Source organism: Sus scrofa, chromosome 9 (assembly GCF_054392235.1).
Source record: "Sus scrofa isolate SSC_HxYL_T2T_F1_AM1 chromosome 9, Sscrofa_HxYL_maternal_Yorkshire_Landrace_v2.0, whole genome shotgun sequence".
NCBI lineage: Eukaryota > Metazoa > Chordata > Mammalia > Artiodactyla > Suidae > Sus > Sus scrofa.
Genome location: NC_139391.1, coordinates 1418200 through 1434473, shown reverse-complemented (window position 1 = coordinate 1434473; position 16274 = coordinate 1418200). Strand labels below are relative to the sequence as shown.

Sequence of the window (16274 nt, the reverse complement as noted above, 5' to 3'; positions counted from 1 at the left end):
TCAGGTGGTAGCAACTTAAAGCTTCTACTTACACAAGCCAAACACCAACGAGTCACCCTTGAATCCATTTTTTCTCCCAACCTGTATTAAATCCATAACCTATCTGAGGCTCTATCTTCTAAGTACACTGTACCAAATTTGAACCCTTCCTAGAGCTACCAAAGGTCCAAGCTCCTTTTATCTCTCAGTTGGATTATTACTATACCCAATTACTAGTATATATCCAGTATTACCATAGCCTCTGGTCTTCTCCCTTCTGCCCTTGCCTCTGCTCAAAACCCTCCAATAGTGCCCTCTCCCACTCAGTGCAGAAGCCAAACACATAAAGATCTGATCCCCCATTACTCTCAGAGCTCATTTTGATTACACCCCTTGTTTATGCTTATCCAGCCATGCAGCCTCCTTGCTATGTCTCAAATCCACCAGCTCTGTTTCTACCTCACAATCTGATTTTCCCTGAACATGGACTATTCCTCTCCAAAATGCTAACTCCCTTATATACCTTTGCCCAAGTGGCCTCCTCTTCATGAGATCTTCCCAAATCAACCTACTAAAGACTGAACCCCAACATTCCTATCCTGACTGACTTTTCTCCACAGCACTCCTCAGCAGAGATACCTCTCAATCGTAAGGAGATGGAAAGGTTAAAAATAAAAAGATGGAGAAAGATATTCCAAAATACTAATCAAAGGAATTTTATGTAACTCTGTCTTTATCAGAAAAGTCAAACAGCAGAGCAAGAAACAATAGTAGGAATGAAACTGAGCAGGACCCTTCAGGACCCTCCTGGGTATATGAGCCCCTGCAGCTTGTCCCCTTTTTCTTGAAGTAAAAGCCTTCATTTCAGGCCTCTCCTGAGTCTCAAAAGGCTGGCTCAGGAGTCAATGCTTAGGAAATGTGAACATGCAGTAACAAAGAATAGCTGTTGGGCTGGAATTCTGGTAACCCTGAGAGATATAGATGGAGATCTGACACACATTCCTAAGCTGTTTTTACAGGAAGCAAACCCCACCATATGAAACCTCTGTCCACAAACACGCAGACCCCTGATCAGTTGAAATGAGAAGGTTGATGATGTTCAAAACTTCCCCTTGATGCCAACCAATCTGAGAACTGAGCACAAGCTGATCATATACCCTCTGGCCCTATCTTTCACACTGCCTTTAAAAACCCTTCCCTGAAATCCACTGGGGAGTTTGGGTTTTCTGAGCATGAGCTGCCCATTCTGACTGCTTGGCACCCTGCAATTAATGCTCTACATTCCTTCACCACAACCTGGTGTGAGCCCACTGGCTTTGCTGTGCATCAGGCAAGGGGACCCAATCCAGATTTGTTAACAGGAATAAAGAGTCACTTCATAATGAGAAAAGGTTCAATTCTCCAAAAAGATATAACAATTCTAAACCTACAAGTATCCAGTAATTTGGCCACAAAATATATCAAGCCACCATTTCTTTATGAACTAGATATCAAAAACCTAAGTTACTTTTTCCTGTCAATCCTTCAGCTTTGGCTACTTCTTAGGTCCCATTTCTATGACAGCTCCATGGGCATGTCAATTTTATTAGCAGTCCAACCACAAGAACTCAAGACAGGTAGAGGGGGAAATTCCTCCTCCCCAACAAGGCCAATAATGGAAAGGAGAGAGGTGGGATCTACAAAATGCACCACATATCAGCTAAGTGACTATAAATATAGAATCAAAAGGAATAATAAAGCTGTCTTTTACATGGGTTCAAGTATATATTTCAAAGTCCACTGTGGGAAGGACTTGGCAGAAGCGCCTCTAAAGTCACCAGGCCACATGTGTGGGTCATAGGCTAGGATCCCACGGCACATCTGATAGTCCACTCCATCGTCAGCAGAGGGACCTGTTGGACTCATTATCCCAAGGGGCTACCCCAACAGAGGTGCTTTTCTTCACTGTGCCACATTCTCTCCTGCTTCTCACAGGACACTCTTCAGTAGAAGGGAACTTGGCCCAGCCTCAAAGGAAGTATTTTTTTTAATATGCTGCAAAGATAAACACCTTTGAGGCATTTCTCTTGCAGAGAGAAGGATGCCCGTCCCTTTCTCACTTTGGGTCACACACTTCTCTTGTTATCTTAGCAACTAGGGCAAGGTATATACAGAGAAGAAAATCCCATTCTGCTGTTTAAAGTTTAAATAATGGACCATAGGAAAGGACAGGATGCTCCAAGGAATAAAAATTGGGGAAGGGAAGATGGGATAGAGAGGTCAAGAAAGGAAATGTCATGGAGGTTTGAAGAAAGACAATTCACCAGCTGAAAAGCAGAATGAGCAAGAATCAGACGGAGAAAAAGGTGTGTTTTGACAGCTCCAGGCCAGAACAGAATAGTGACCTCATAGAATTGAAAGCAGACCTGGCACCAGAAATGAGTAGGTGAGTGAATGACCTTGTGAGTGGGCAGAAGTGTAGCATGAGGGTGTAGGAAATATAAGAGGAGGTTCCATAGCCCAGGTTAAGATTTTTTTCCCCAAAATGCAGCAGAAACTCACTGAGCTGTTTTGAGAAAGGAGAGACATCCTTAGATTCACATTTTTGAACGTTCACTTTTTTCCTCCCACAGTGATCATCGGTAGAAATCTTGGTGTTACCTACAAAGCCAGGACAACAGGATTTCAAGTATCAGTCTCACTAGCTGTCACGAGACAAGCTGGCATTGTCAGAGTTGCTGTTTGGGGAGTAGAGTGATAAACTGGACACTTTGGGACCGGCTGTCTTTTGTCATGTTTAGCATCAAACGGAGAAACAGTATGACTCTGAAATCACCCCATGTGCGAAGAAATCTTGAACCTTGCCAGTTCAACTGTCCCTCCCCTGGCAGGGAGACCTAGGCACAGTGTGGCTTTAGGGACCTTCCAAAGTCAGTGATCTGCCAATAAACTCGGAAGTAATCAAAGGCAGAGACTGTATTTCAGCAGAAACACTCACCTTAACAGTCATCTTAACAAAAACTCATTGAATCACTGAAGGTGTAAGCAAATGAAACAAAGTACGAAAATTAAAATGAAGCTGTGTGTTTGCCTTAGTTTCCAGGCTTGGGGAGTTGTGGTGTTTTCCTGTAAGACCTTCTTTAACTGGTTCCTCTTAGGGCTATGAGAAAAATACTTCAGGAAACCAAGAGAAGAAGCCAATGAAAGAATTTTCAATGTCGCCTTATTGTACCTTTGAAAATAATATTGTACGGCTATCAAATATTACTCAACCTTCTGATCATAAACTTACTTTTGGTGAAAATCCAAGCAGATTTTTACCTTTACTTCTCAGTTTGGGCAGACATTGCTGTCGATAAAAATGGTTTTCCAACAGCTTCAAACACAAACAGTGTCTTTACCCGCTGTACTGTTACCTCTGGAGCAGAAGCTCAGGACAGTAAGAGCTCCCGTGATGTGAACTCAGTGAAAGAGCCTCTCTTGTCACAAGAGCAACCTTAAAACTGGAAGTAAGCATTAAATGTTCCAAAGCTGCAAGATGAGCAATTATGATGCTGGGAAAGGTCAAGAGTTTTGATGTAACTCAAGAAACATAGAAAATATACACAAATATTTAATCCCATTAATTCCCACAGGGGGAAAAAAGTCATCTGTTGTTTATAAGAAAGGTATCTGAGGAAGCATAGGTCCACAAAGGAAGTTTAACAAATGGCCTAAAAGTGAAAAAGGTGCTAATGTTATCAACGAGACTTCAGGGAAATTTTCATGGAATTCTCTGGTCACCAACATTTGACTCATCCGTGGAAAATACCAAGAGAAGTCCTGCTCTGAGTTACGATCTGTGTAAGTCCATGCGGTAGAACAGTTCAGTGTCTCCCCAAACAATTTTGTTTACGTATTCATGGAATGGATTTTCACTCCAGAAATTAAAATCGCATCTGTTTGTTGGCCTCTAGAAGTTCTAAACCAATTGTGTGCCAGACTGAGACTTCAAATCTGTGTAAAGGAGTTACAATGGCTTTGAAATGGAATTTTGCAATAGCTATTTATGTCTATAATCACAAATAATCTGCATCCCATCAGGCCCAGTCTGAGGAATCGATAATACAGAAATAAGACGTCAGGACATATGAGCATATGGATCTAATTCTTTATTAAAGTGTCATCCTAAAGACAAAAATCCAGTAACAACTTAGATGTTCATAACAGAGGAATTCACAAATAAATTGTTATTTTATGTCATCAAACTTATGCACCTTGGAAAAATGGATGTGAATATAGCATCAAAAGAACTGTATCTCCCTGATATATTTTCAAACTTGGAGGACTCCACAAATTCATATATTCATACCAAAGAGTGTAAACTCTTTTCACAATTCCTAAATTTAAGTTCAGTGCAGTCAGGCAGCACCAAACATCACATGGTTTCTCCACACTGTCAAAAGGTGTGTAATTCCACTTTTCTTCGCCATAACTTCATCAAAGCTCTCTTCAGCTCACTGTTCCTCAAGCTGTAGATCAGGGGGTTCAGCAGAGGCGTAAGCAACGTGTAAGCCAAGGACAGGAGCTTCTTGGTGTCTGGGGAGTAGCCAGATTTGGGCTGTAAGTAAGTCATACTGGCTGTGCCGTAGAAGAGGGTAACAGACGTCAGATGGGAGCCACAGGTGGAAAAGGCCTTCTGCCTCCCTGTGGTGGGTGGCATCTTCAGGATGGCAAGGAGGATTCGAAGGTAAGACAGGAGTATCAACAAGAAAGGAACCATAACTGTCAGAATGGTGCCAGTGAACGCATAGACTTCAAACAAAAATGTGTCTGCACACGCAAGCTCCAGCACTGGGGGAGTCTCACAGAAGAGGTGATTAATTTCATTGGGGCCACAAAAGGGAAAACTGAAAACCCATGAGGTCTGCACAGTAGCCACCATAATCCCTGAGACCCAAGAGGACCCTACTAACTTCACGAAAACCCTTTGGTTCATGAGCACTGGGTAGCTCAGAGGATGGCAGATTGCAGCAAATCGGTCATAAGCCATTGCCCCCAGGAGAAAACATTCGGTCACACCAAAAAGAAGAATGAAGTACATCTGTGCAAAACAGCCCGAAACAGAAATCCTCATTTCCTCAGTGGAGAGGACCACCAGCATTTCAGGCATAACCACGGCACTGATACTCAAGTCCACCACAGACAGGCTCTGGAGGAACAGGTACATGGGGACGTGGAGGCTCTGTTCCAGCGAGATGATGAGAATAATGACGGCATTTCCTACCAAGGTCACCAGATAAATAACCAAGAACACCCCAAAGAGCTGCCCTTGGAGTTCGGGAAAGTTAGAAAAGCCCAAGAGGACGAAGTCAACCACAGAGCTCTGATTGTGCCTTTTCATGTCCGCAGTGGAGCATGTAGTTTATGCAAAGTCACAATCCAACAGCTCTGAGCCAGCATCTGCCTTCGCCCCAGCCCTTCATGGCAGAGGACATAAGGGGCCCATCCTGAGAGAGATGGCGCTTGGCAATTTTAGATTATGGCCAAGGACTTACATTAATGAATCTTCCAAACAAAAAGGCAGAAGTTAAAATTTGTAGCTTAGAAATCTTGTCTGATACATACAAAATAATATCAAAATCCTGAGGCAACTTGTACACTGTGCGGTTTGAAAATTACACCCAGCCTTTAGGCAAACAGAAATATATAGTAACTTAGATCCCATTCGTTTTAGCATTGCTAAAGTTTCCTCTGTTTCTCCCAATTTTACATAAACATGAAATTTAAGACCACAAAACATAAAAGTCTGGGCTCAGCTTTGCCAGGGTAATTGGAAAGTAGGCACATTAGAGGAAAGACAATCAGGAGCAGGAGTCTCCTCATTCACCCAAAAGGCTCAGGACTATGGAACATTTAAAGATTTTTGAACATGGGAGTTCCTGTCGTGACTCAGTGGCCAACGAACCTGACTGGCATCCATTGAGGACGCAGGTTCAGTCCCTGGCCTTGCCCATTGGGTTAAGGATCTGGCGTTGCCATGGGCTGTGATATAGCTCGCAGGATCGACTTGGATCCTGTGTTGCCGTGGCCCTGGTGTAGGCTGGTGGCTAGAGCTCCGATTGGACCCCTAGCCTGGGGACATCCATTTGCCACAGGTGGGGCCCTAAAAAAGAAAGAGACAAAAAAAAAAGATTTTTGAAAATGGAACAGTTGAGACGACTTGAACTTCATTTAGTAAAAAAACAGCAATGATACTTACAGCCACAGACCACACACATAAAAATGGTCAACTTTATGTTACACATTTTGTACCACGATGTTAAAATGAGTAGGTTAAAACTGCTCAATTTAAAACTGAAAAAGTCTTGGGAGTTCCCGTCATGGCTCAGTGGTTAATGAACCAGACTAGTATCCAAGAGGACGCAGGTTCAATCCCTGGGCTTGCTCAGTAGGTTAAGGATCCCGAGTTGCCTTGAGCTGCGGTGTAGGTCACAGACACAGCTTGGATCTGGTGTTGCCGTGCCTGTGGTGTAGGCTGGTGGCTGTGGCTCCGATTCAACCCCTAACAAGAAACTTCCATGTGCCACGGTGCAGCCTTAAAAGGCAAAACATAAAGATAAAAAAATAAAAACTGGAAAAGTCTTGACGTTCCCGCCTTGACCCAGTGGGTTAAGCCTCCGACGTCAGCTCAGGGCACTGCAGAGGCACGGGTTCAGCCCGGCACAGTGGGTTGAGGGATCTGGCATTGCCACAGCTGTCGCCCACATTCAATCCCTGGCTCAGGAAGTACTCCCATGTGCCTCAGGTGTGGCCATTAAATAAAGAAAGTCTCAATAAGTGACAAATGGCAAAAGATACCCACAAAAAAAGGATAAAAATCTAATGATTCTAAGTACAACAAAGATGATACTACTTATTGTAATTATTCATTAGTGACTGTGGCTTGGTTAAATGTGACAGCACGGCGGAAACACACACAGAGGGCTTATTTCGGAGGTTCCCAACGTAGGTGATCTGCGCCTGTGGGAACGGGCTTCACACTCACTGATTTCTGCCCAGACCGCACCAGGCCAAATTCATCGTGATTTGCTCAGAGGAGAAATTTGACTGGGGGGGGGGGGATCAATTGTCCATAGCGCCTTCTTGTAACCATGACGATTTAAGAAAAAGTCCACGTTTTACTCACCATAAACTTGCAATTTAAAAGCTTCCCCTCTCTCCTCTCCTCTCTCCTCTCACTTTCCCCATGACGCTTCTCATCAAGGTGTTCAACTAGTCATCAACTACTCAGCTAACACTGAAGGGGCACACACTGCTCTTAGGCCCTGCGCTCTCGGGCCTGCCTTGGAGACCAGAGCTCAACAGATAACCAAGCACAGCGTCTCACATGCGAACTCGGACCTCACTCCCCAACCCAGGACTTCTAACTCCCACTTCCCACGCCGTGACCTATTTTTTTACCCTTATCGTACTGACACTGTTCTTACTTCAGCATGTATGTCAGCCAGCTCCCTCACTAAACATAGGCTGCAGGAGGGCAAAGAGTGTGATTGATGCGCACAACGCCTCGACAGCCTCTGACCCAACAAATGCTAAGCCAGTTTTTTTCAGGAAAACGCAGGCTCTACCTTTGAGGAATGCTGTGTCTACATGAAAAGTGAAGCCCGCGTAAAAGCTCCTGGGGAGCAAGGGTAGAAACAAGGCCTTTAGCACGGCCCTGAGGGAGGGAGAACTCCTGAATGAGGAAGGAGGGTGGACAGCTACGTCGCAAAAGCCGGGCGAGGGAGGCGATGGCACGGGAGGAGGACGGAGGGCGGGGAAGCCCGCCTCGCTCCAGTCGGAGTGGATTCCCTGACAGCTTAGCGGGACAGCGGAGGTCTGGTGGTGGCCTGTGATGCCTTGAAGTTAACTGTGGGAGGTGAGGAATCCAAAGAGACGGAAAGGCACCTGTAATGTAAGCTGAACACACGTGCTGTGGTCCTGAGGACAGATCCTCAGAGTATCAGCAGGAGTTCCCACTGTGGCTCAGCAGGTTAAGGATCCAACTAGCACCTCCGGGGATGTGGGTTCAATCCCTGGCCTCCTCATAATGTGGATTATGTCTGGTGTTGTTTTCGGCCACAGATGAGGCTTGGATCCTGCATTGCTGTGGCTGTGGTGTAGGCCGGCAGCTGCAGCTCTGATTCCACCCCCAGCTTAGGAGCTTCCATGTGCCATGGGTACAGCCCTAAAAAGACCAAAACAAAGGAATAAAAGCAGACAGTAGAAGGCACGTTGCCGTCCTTCTGAGTTTTGCTATACTCATGCACTAAACTCACATGTCTGTAGTAACCACAATAACTATATTTTGGCTGTCCAAAAGGTCCCCGAAATCTATAAAAATAGTCTCTGCAGAACCAAACATTTAAACTCGCTTCCAATGGGAGAATAAACAATGTGTATTCAGTTACACTTTTTAAAAGTGGATAGGTTCTGAAAATTAGAATATTTAGAGTATCATATAAAGAAAGCAGGAAACCTTTAAAGGACTGATTAAAAGTATGAAGGAAACAAATTGTTCTCAGTGGAAAGAGCAACAGGCCGCAGACGCCCCACAGTTCTCTGTAAGACCCCCATGCTGTCTAACCCTGACACGGAATACTTGGGCAGCTCACTCCCTTTTCCAGGTTTCAGTCCAACTGAAAGAGGCAGGAGGTGGACTTAGACACCCAGTTCCTTCACAGTTACAAGCTCTCGAGTTTGATGATTAGTGCATGCAAATTACTTACACCTCTAATTATTGCCCCCCAGTTTTTCTCTGAATAGAAAAAAGAAACTGACAAGCTCAACACCAAAGAGTCCACTGATTCCAACGTTTGATCTGCATCTAGTGATTCCCGAGAGGGAGACATCCCTTCAACAGCATCTCCAACGATCAGCGGAAGATCAACCATCAATGGAAACCCACTCACGGGCACACGGCAGGACCTGCACTTTCTCACCTATGGACTCTGACCGCCTACAGTTCATGCTGCGGCATCAGAATAACACCTCTAGTCAACAGCCACCTTCTCATTCACACAACTCAGTGACCCAGTGCTCTGAGGCCAGACCAATATATGACACTGAGTCACATGCCCTGGAGAACCCGTCCCTGGAGAACCTGAAATCACTTCAGACATGCTTTCGCATAGTTTGGCACAATAACAAAAGAGGCTTGAACTTGGGCCCCCAGGGGACTGGAGCCCCACTCCCTCATCTTCCTACAGGGAATAAACACCTCTTCTCACAAGAGACTCAGTTTCACTGTGACATCTCCCAATAGCAGGTGGAAACAGAGGCTGAATAAAAGCTGTAAACGGGAAAAGGAGAGAGGACTGGGGTGAGGGCGTGAGGTGTGAGCAAAGGCAGGTGCGCCAGAGGCAGAGGAAGGATTGGATGGACTGGACAGTTGCTGCCGTGGTGAGAAATAAATTAGGACACATAGGTGGAGGCCTCTTTGTAAAAAGCCTGGATGCTCCCCTATCCCCATTCAAAAATTTTAATCATTTGTAGTACAGGTACAGAGCCAGGGAAATTTTTGAAAAAAAAAAAATACCATTACAAGTGACTTCCGATAAAACTTTTAAAGTGGAAACCAAAATGCCTGGACTAGCTTGGATGACATCAGCAAATCATTTAACTCTTCTTATTCCACTACTTGCTTTGTAATTTCGTCATCATGGTCTCAACCTCGTGGAGTGCACGTGAAGTCAGGCTAGTCAGGGATCCGTCTAAACCGGCTCAGTCCCAACAGAGTGAGGAGATGAAGGGAGCTGCAGGCTTGGCTTTGGCCAGAACGAGGAGGTGTGGCCAGAATGCAGGTTTTATTTGTCGCCTTCTCACTGCTGCTTTCCTGAGCACGTGGTTCCATTCCTAGGAAGCTCACCTCTCCTGGCAGCAATGTGGCACCAACAACACTCAGGGGTTCATGCTACCTGATCAGTGTCCGGTGGGAAATGTACCGCTTATGATGAGAGGAGGGGATTTGCACCACAGAATCCAATCCAAGGATCCCTCCCATGTCATTCGCCATGAGGAGCCAACACCCCGTGCCTGCAGGGGTCACGTGCGCCAGGTCTGGGAAGGGCTGCCTAATATGTGCTTTGAATGACTCATACCCCAGCGATCGCATCACAGGGGCCCTGTGGCATATTTAGACGTCTATTCCTTGATGTCAGCGATGGCAACAAGTGTCATGTGCAGTTTTGAGATTTCGGCAAGACGTAGAGTTATAATTTGTGCACATTCCTATGTTTATATTAGACCTCAGATACATACATTTCACATATGTGCAAGGGAATAAAAAGGAAGATTCATATTAAGCTGTAATTCACAGGCAATAATAGTAAATGTCTTTTTAAAATAAAAATGGAGATTTAACACATCTGTCTCAATTACTACCAAAGCAAAGAGAACACAGACACAGAAATGGGGAAATCTAATAATAGCATTTGATTTAACCGATGGTAATGAGAGAGTAACTACAGGGCAGAAAGAACACTTTTTACCTTGCTACCGACACGTTTTCCTCCAAAATATCTCTGGAACCTTTACAAAATTTGATTATTTCTCAGGAAGAAAATGTCAATAAATGCAAATATTTGGCAGTCATTCATATAACATACTTTGTTATATAATAAAACTAAACTAAAAATAAAAACCAAAATTAAGGCAAAAAGTAAAGCCTATTACTATTATTATTAAAATAACTGATCCAGAGAACAGTTTGGAGATACCTTAGAAACCTATACATAGAACTTCCATACGACCCTGCAATCCCACTCTTGGGCATCTATCCGGACAAAACTCTACTTAAGAGACACATACACCCGCATGTTCATTGCAGCACTATTCACAATAGCCAAGGCATGGAAACAACCCAAATGTCCATCAACAGAGGACTGGATTAGGCAGATGTGGTAGATATACACAATGGAATACTACTCAGCCATAAAAAAGAATGACATAATGCCATTTGCAGCAACATGGATGGAACTAGAGACTCTCATCCTGAGTGAAATGAGTCAGAAAGACAAAGACAAATACCATATGATATCACTTATATCTGGAATCTAATATACAGCACAAATGAAACTTTCCACAGAAAAGAAAATCATGGACTTGGAGAATAGACTTGTGGCTGCCGGGGGGGAGGGGAGAGGGAGGAAGTGGGAGGGATGGGGAGCTTGGGGTTATTGGATACAACTTGGAATGGATTTACAAGGAGATCCTGCTGAGTAGCATCGAGAACTATGTCTTGATACTTATACTGCAACAGAACAAAGGGTGGGGAAAAAATGTATACATGTAAGAGGAACTTGGTCCCATGATGTACAGTGGAAAAAAATTAAATAATAAAACAAGAAAAAAAATAAAATAAAATAAATAAAAAATAGAAAATAAAGTAACCGATCCTTGAAAGATCCCAAATTTATTATTATTATTATAAAAGATCTAGGATGTAGCAAATCCAGTAGAGCAAACTAGATTTACTTAATCCTTGCTGCACTTTCCCAGTGTTCCATTAATCCATGTTTTCTATAGTTACGCAAACTAAGTTAGCAGCAATGAGTAGTGTATACTTATTTATTATTGAGTTCTTAATGCTTTTTTCTACTTGTGTAAAGAAATAATTAACATAGAGCTCCCATCGTGGCTCAGTGGAAACAAATCTGACTAGTATCCACGAGGATGCAGGTTTGATTCCTGGCCTTGCTCAGTGGGTTAAGGATGCAGCATTGCCATGAACTCGGGTATAGGTTGCAGACATAGCTTGGCTCTGGCCTTGATGTGGCTACGGCATAGGCTGGCAGCTACAGTTCCAATTCAACCCCTCCTCTGCGAAACTCCATATGCTGCAGGTGTGGCCCTAAAAAGACAAAAAAAAAAAGAAGAAAGAAAGAAAGAGAGAGAGGGAGGGAGGGAGGGAGGGAGGGAGGGAGGAAGGAAGGAAGGAAGGAAGGAAAGAAGAAAAAGAAAAGAATGAATTGGAGGTCCTGTCATGGTCAGCAGTTTAACCCAACTTGTATCCATGACGACGCAGGTTCAACCCCTGGCCTTTCCCAGTGGGTTAAGGATCTGGCAACACAGCTGTGAACTGTGGTGGAGTTTGCAGACATGGCTCAAATCTCTTGCTGCTGTGGCTGTGGCATAGGCCAGCAGCTACAGCTCTGATTGGACCCCTAGCCTGGAAACCTCCATATGTCATTGGTGCAGCCCTAAAAAGACAAAAAAAAAAAAAAAAAAAAAAAAAAGAAGAAGAAGAAATAATTAACATAAACAATTGTATTAGTTTAAACTCTACAACCTAATATGTTCATACATGTATATACTGCAAAATAATAGCAGAGTAGGTTTAGTTTATATCCATCACCTCACATAGTTACACTATACCTTCTTGGCTTTTGTTGACTATTAATTGACCATATATGCATGAGCTTATTTCTGGGTTTTCTTTTTTTGTTTGTTTGTTTTTTGTTTTTTTGTCTTTTTGCTATTTCTTGGGCCGCTCCCATGGCATATGGAGGTTCCCAGGCTAGGGGTGGAATCGGAGCTGTAGCTGCCAGCCTACACCAGAGCCACAGCAACGCGGGATCCGAGCTGCATCTGCAACCTACAATACAGTTCACAGCAACACCGGATCGTTAACCCACTGAGCAAGGGCAGGGATCGAACCCGCAACCTCAGGTTCCTAGTCGGATTCGTTAACCGCTGCACCACAACGGGAACTCCCATGGGTTTTCTTATATTCCATTTGCCTAAGTCTTTTTTTATGCCAATGCCATACTGTTTTGATTATTAGAGTTTATAATATAAACTGAAATCAGGAAGTATGATGGCACTAACTGTAGTCTTATTGGTCAAGATGCCAAGGCTCAGAGGGCACCAGAGGGCACTGTGACTGAATACCACCTGTTATTGCTCTCACAACCCTGGAAACACACCCACCCTGATGCTGCCACAAACAAACGCTCCAGGCAGCACTCACATGCTTGATCACTCACTTCCCAGGACCCTGCAACTAGGAACACCTGATGCAGCACCTCCTGAGTGGACTAAGTGGGATGGGGTGCTTCTTGTGTGGTCTAGAGGTGGCAGAGGCAAACCACTGCAGTTATCTCTAACTCCAGAGGTGGGCGTGGCCTGCTACCACTAGGCATCCGTGAACAGGCACCACTTGTAGCCCCAGTCACTCAAAGGGCACCACAGAGGAGGGTACTGCAACTGAGCACCATCTGTTGTTGTTCTCACTCCCCTGGGAACTCACACACCCCTGCCGGTGCCACTGCCAAATGCTCTGAGCACCTCCTAAGTCTTCCTAAGGCTCATTACCACTTCCCAGGGCCCTGCAACTAGGAGTAACCTGTGCCTCCTTCCCTCAGGTCCTTGTAACTGTCAAGAGCCCAACAACCAGGCACTGACTGCTATCCCTACCCATTGCCTCCTTCTCCCTGGAAATACACTCAGCACCCTGGGGGTGACAGTCTGCTCACACTGAGGAAAGAGACAGCAAATATCCAAACTGCCATTCCAAAAGTAAATAGCAACCCCCAACAAAATGCAAGGGGCACTCTTGCATAGAAATATCCCTCCAAGACTGTGGTAGTTGGTTTCCCTAAACGCACAAAAAAAGAAAAACATAAGCAAGAAGAAGAAGTTCAGGAACGATTCCCAGTTAAAAGAACAGGAGAATTCACCTGAAGCAGAAAACAATGAAACAGACCTCTGCAGCCTGATAGATACTGAGTTCAAAGGGAGACAGTGAAAATACTGAGGGAATTGAGGGTGAATATGAAGGATTTAAGAGCAGATAGAAACAGCAATGCAAATTACCTTAGAAAGGAAATAAAAAATTAGAAAATTCATTTGCAGAGACACGAACTGAGTTAAAGGCACCAAAGACCAGAATGGATAATGCAGAGGAACAAATAAGTGACTTGGAAGATAGAATAATGGAAATCGCCCAATCAGGACAATAGACAGAAAACTCAAATGAAAAAACGTGAAAACAAAATAGGAGATCTATCAGATAATATAAAGTGGGCAATTTATGCATAACAGGGATGCCAGAAGGTGAAGAAAAAGAAAGGGGGATTGAAAGTATGTTTGAAGAAATTTAGTCTGAAAACTTTCCAAATCTACAGTAAACAGACATCAAGATACAGGAAGCACAGAGGGCCCCAAACAAGTTGAACCCAAACAGGCCCACACCAGGATATAGTATAATAAAAATGGAAAAAGTTAAAGAGAGGATTCTAAAGGCAGCAAGAGAAACATAAACCAGTAATTACAAGGGAACCCCCATAAGCTATCAGCTGATTTCTCTACAGAAACACTACAGGCCAGAAGGGAGTTTCAAGATATATTAAAAGCTCTAAAAGGGAAATATTTGAAGCCTACAATACTCTACCCAGCAAGAATATCATATAAAAGAGAAGGAAAGACAAAGAATGTCTCCAACAAACAAAAACTAAAAGAGTTTAGCAATACTAAATCCACTCTAAAACAAGGACTGAAAGGGCTTCTCTAAATAAGAAAGAAATAAGAAGAAACAGGATGGAGAAAATCATGAGTGGAACACAATCACCAGTATACAGATAAGCCAGTATACAGATCTAAAAGAAAAACCTACTGTAAAAGTGACGATAAACACAAGGAGCAGCAGAAGCACAAACGTGAAGGTGTTGAAAAAGGACTTCAAAATCATAGACTGTGGGGAAGGAAAGTAAGAAAATCTAGACTTTTTTTAAAATAATGTGTTTGAGCCTATATGACAATCGGGCTAAAGCAAGCAGATACAGGAAGGGGTTAACATACTTAAAAAATGGGGCAACCACAAATCAAAACCAAACCCATTACATTTACAAAAACTAAAGAGAAAAGTACACAAGCATAAAATAAATGGAAACCATCCAACCAAAAAAAGAAAGGAAGAAAGAAGAAACATAGAATCAACTGCAAAACAATCTTTAAAATGGCAATAAATACATATTTATCAATAATTACCTTAAATGTCAATAGATTGAATGCTCCAATCAAAAGACACAGAGTAGCAGACTGGATAAAAAAGCAAAAGCCTACAATCTGCCGTCTATGAGAAACTCGCCTTATAAATTAAAAGTGAGGGGATGGGAAAATATATTTCATGCCAATGGACAAGACAGGACAGCAGGAGTTGCAATACTCATATCAGACAAAACAGACTTTAAAATGAAGGCCATAAAGAAAGACAAAGAAGGACACTATTTAATGGTCAAAGGATCCATTCAAGAAGAAGACATTACAATCATCAATATATACGCCCCTAATATAGGAACACTGGATACATACAACTAACAGATTAAAAAGGAGAAACTGATGGGAATACAATCATAGTAGGAGATTTTAACACCCCACTCACATCAATGGACAGATCCTCTAGACAGAAAATCAACAGGGCAACAGAGATCCTAAAGGACACAATAGAAAAGTTAGACTTAATCGACATTTTCAGGACATTACATCCAAAAACATCAGAATATACATTCTTCTCAAGTGCACATGGAATATTCTAAAGGATTGACCACATACTGGCGCACAAAGCTAACCTCAACAAATTTAAGAGTATAGGAATTATTTCAAGTATCTTCTCTGACCACAATGGCATGCAACTAGAAATCAACTACAAGAAAACAAATGAGAAAAAAATAACTACATGGAAACTAAACAACATGATACTAAAAGACCAGTGGGTCAATGAGGAAATTAAAAAATATACCTCGAGACAAATGAGAATGAAGATAATACAACCATCGAAATTTATGGGATGCCCCCCCCCAAAAAAATGGGATGCCACAAAAGCAGTTCTGAGAGGGAAATTCAGAGCGATACAGGCCTTCCTCAAAAAAGAAGAAAAATCACAAATCGACTACTTAAACCACCACCTAAATTAATTAGTAAAAGAACAACAAACAAAACCTAAATTTAGCAGAAGGAAGGAAATCATAAAGATCAGGGAGGAAATGAATGAAATAGAGACTTAAAAAAAAAATAGAAAAAAATCAATAAAACCAAGAGCTTTTTCTTTGAAAAGGTAAACAAAATTGACAAACCTCTGGCCAGACTCACCAAGAGGAGGAGAGGAAAAACCCAAATAAACAAAATAAGAAATGAAAAAGAAATCCCAGCAGATATTGCAGAAATACAAAAAAAAAAAAAAAAAAAAGAGAGAGAGAGAGAATACTATGAACAATTACATGACAACAAATTTGACAACCTAGAAGAAATGGACAACTTTCTAGAAATTTACAGCCCACCAATACTGAATCAAGAAG

At 42.8% G+C, this 16274-nt stretch overlaps 2 protein-coding genes across 6 annotated transcripts in view; both read right to left on the bottom strand.

Annotated features, from left to right (window-relative positions):
• The window catches only part of OR10A3 (olfactory receptor family 10 subfamily A member 3), a 93403-nt gene that overhangs the window by 41261 nt on the left and 35868 nt on the right, over positions 1-16274 (bottom strand). The window lies entirely within an intron of this gene.
• OR10A3R (olfactory receptor family 10 subfamily A member 3R) lies at positions 4095-10772 on the bottom strand. The gene has a single exon (XM_003129396.4). The coding sequence runs from the start codon at positions 5339-5341 to the stop codon at positions 4397-4399; it is 945 nt and encodes a 314-aa protein (XP_003129444.1). The 5' UTR covers positions 5342-10772; the 3' UTR covers positions 4095-4396.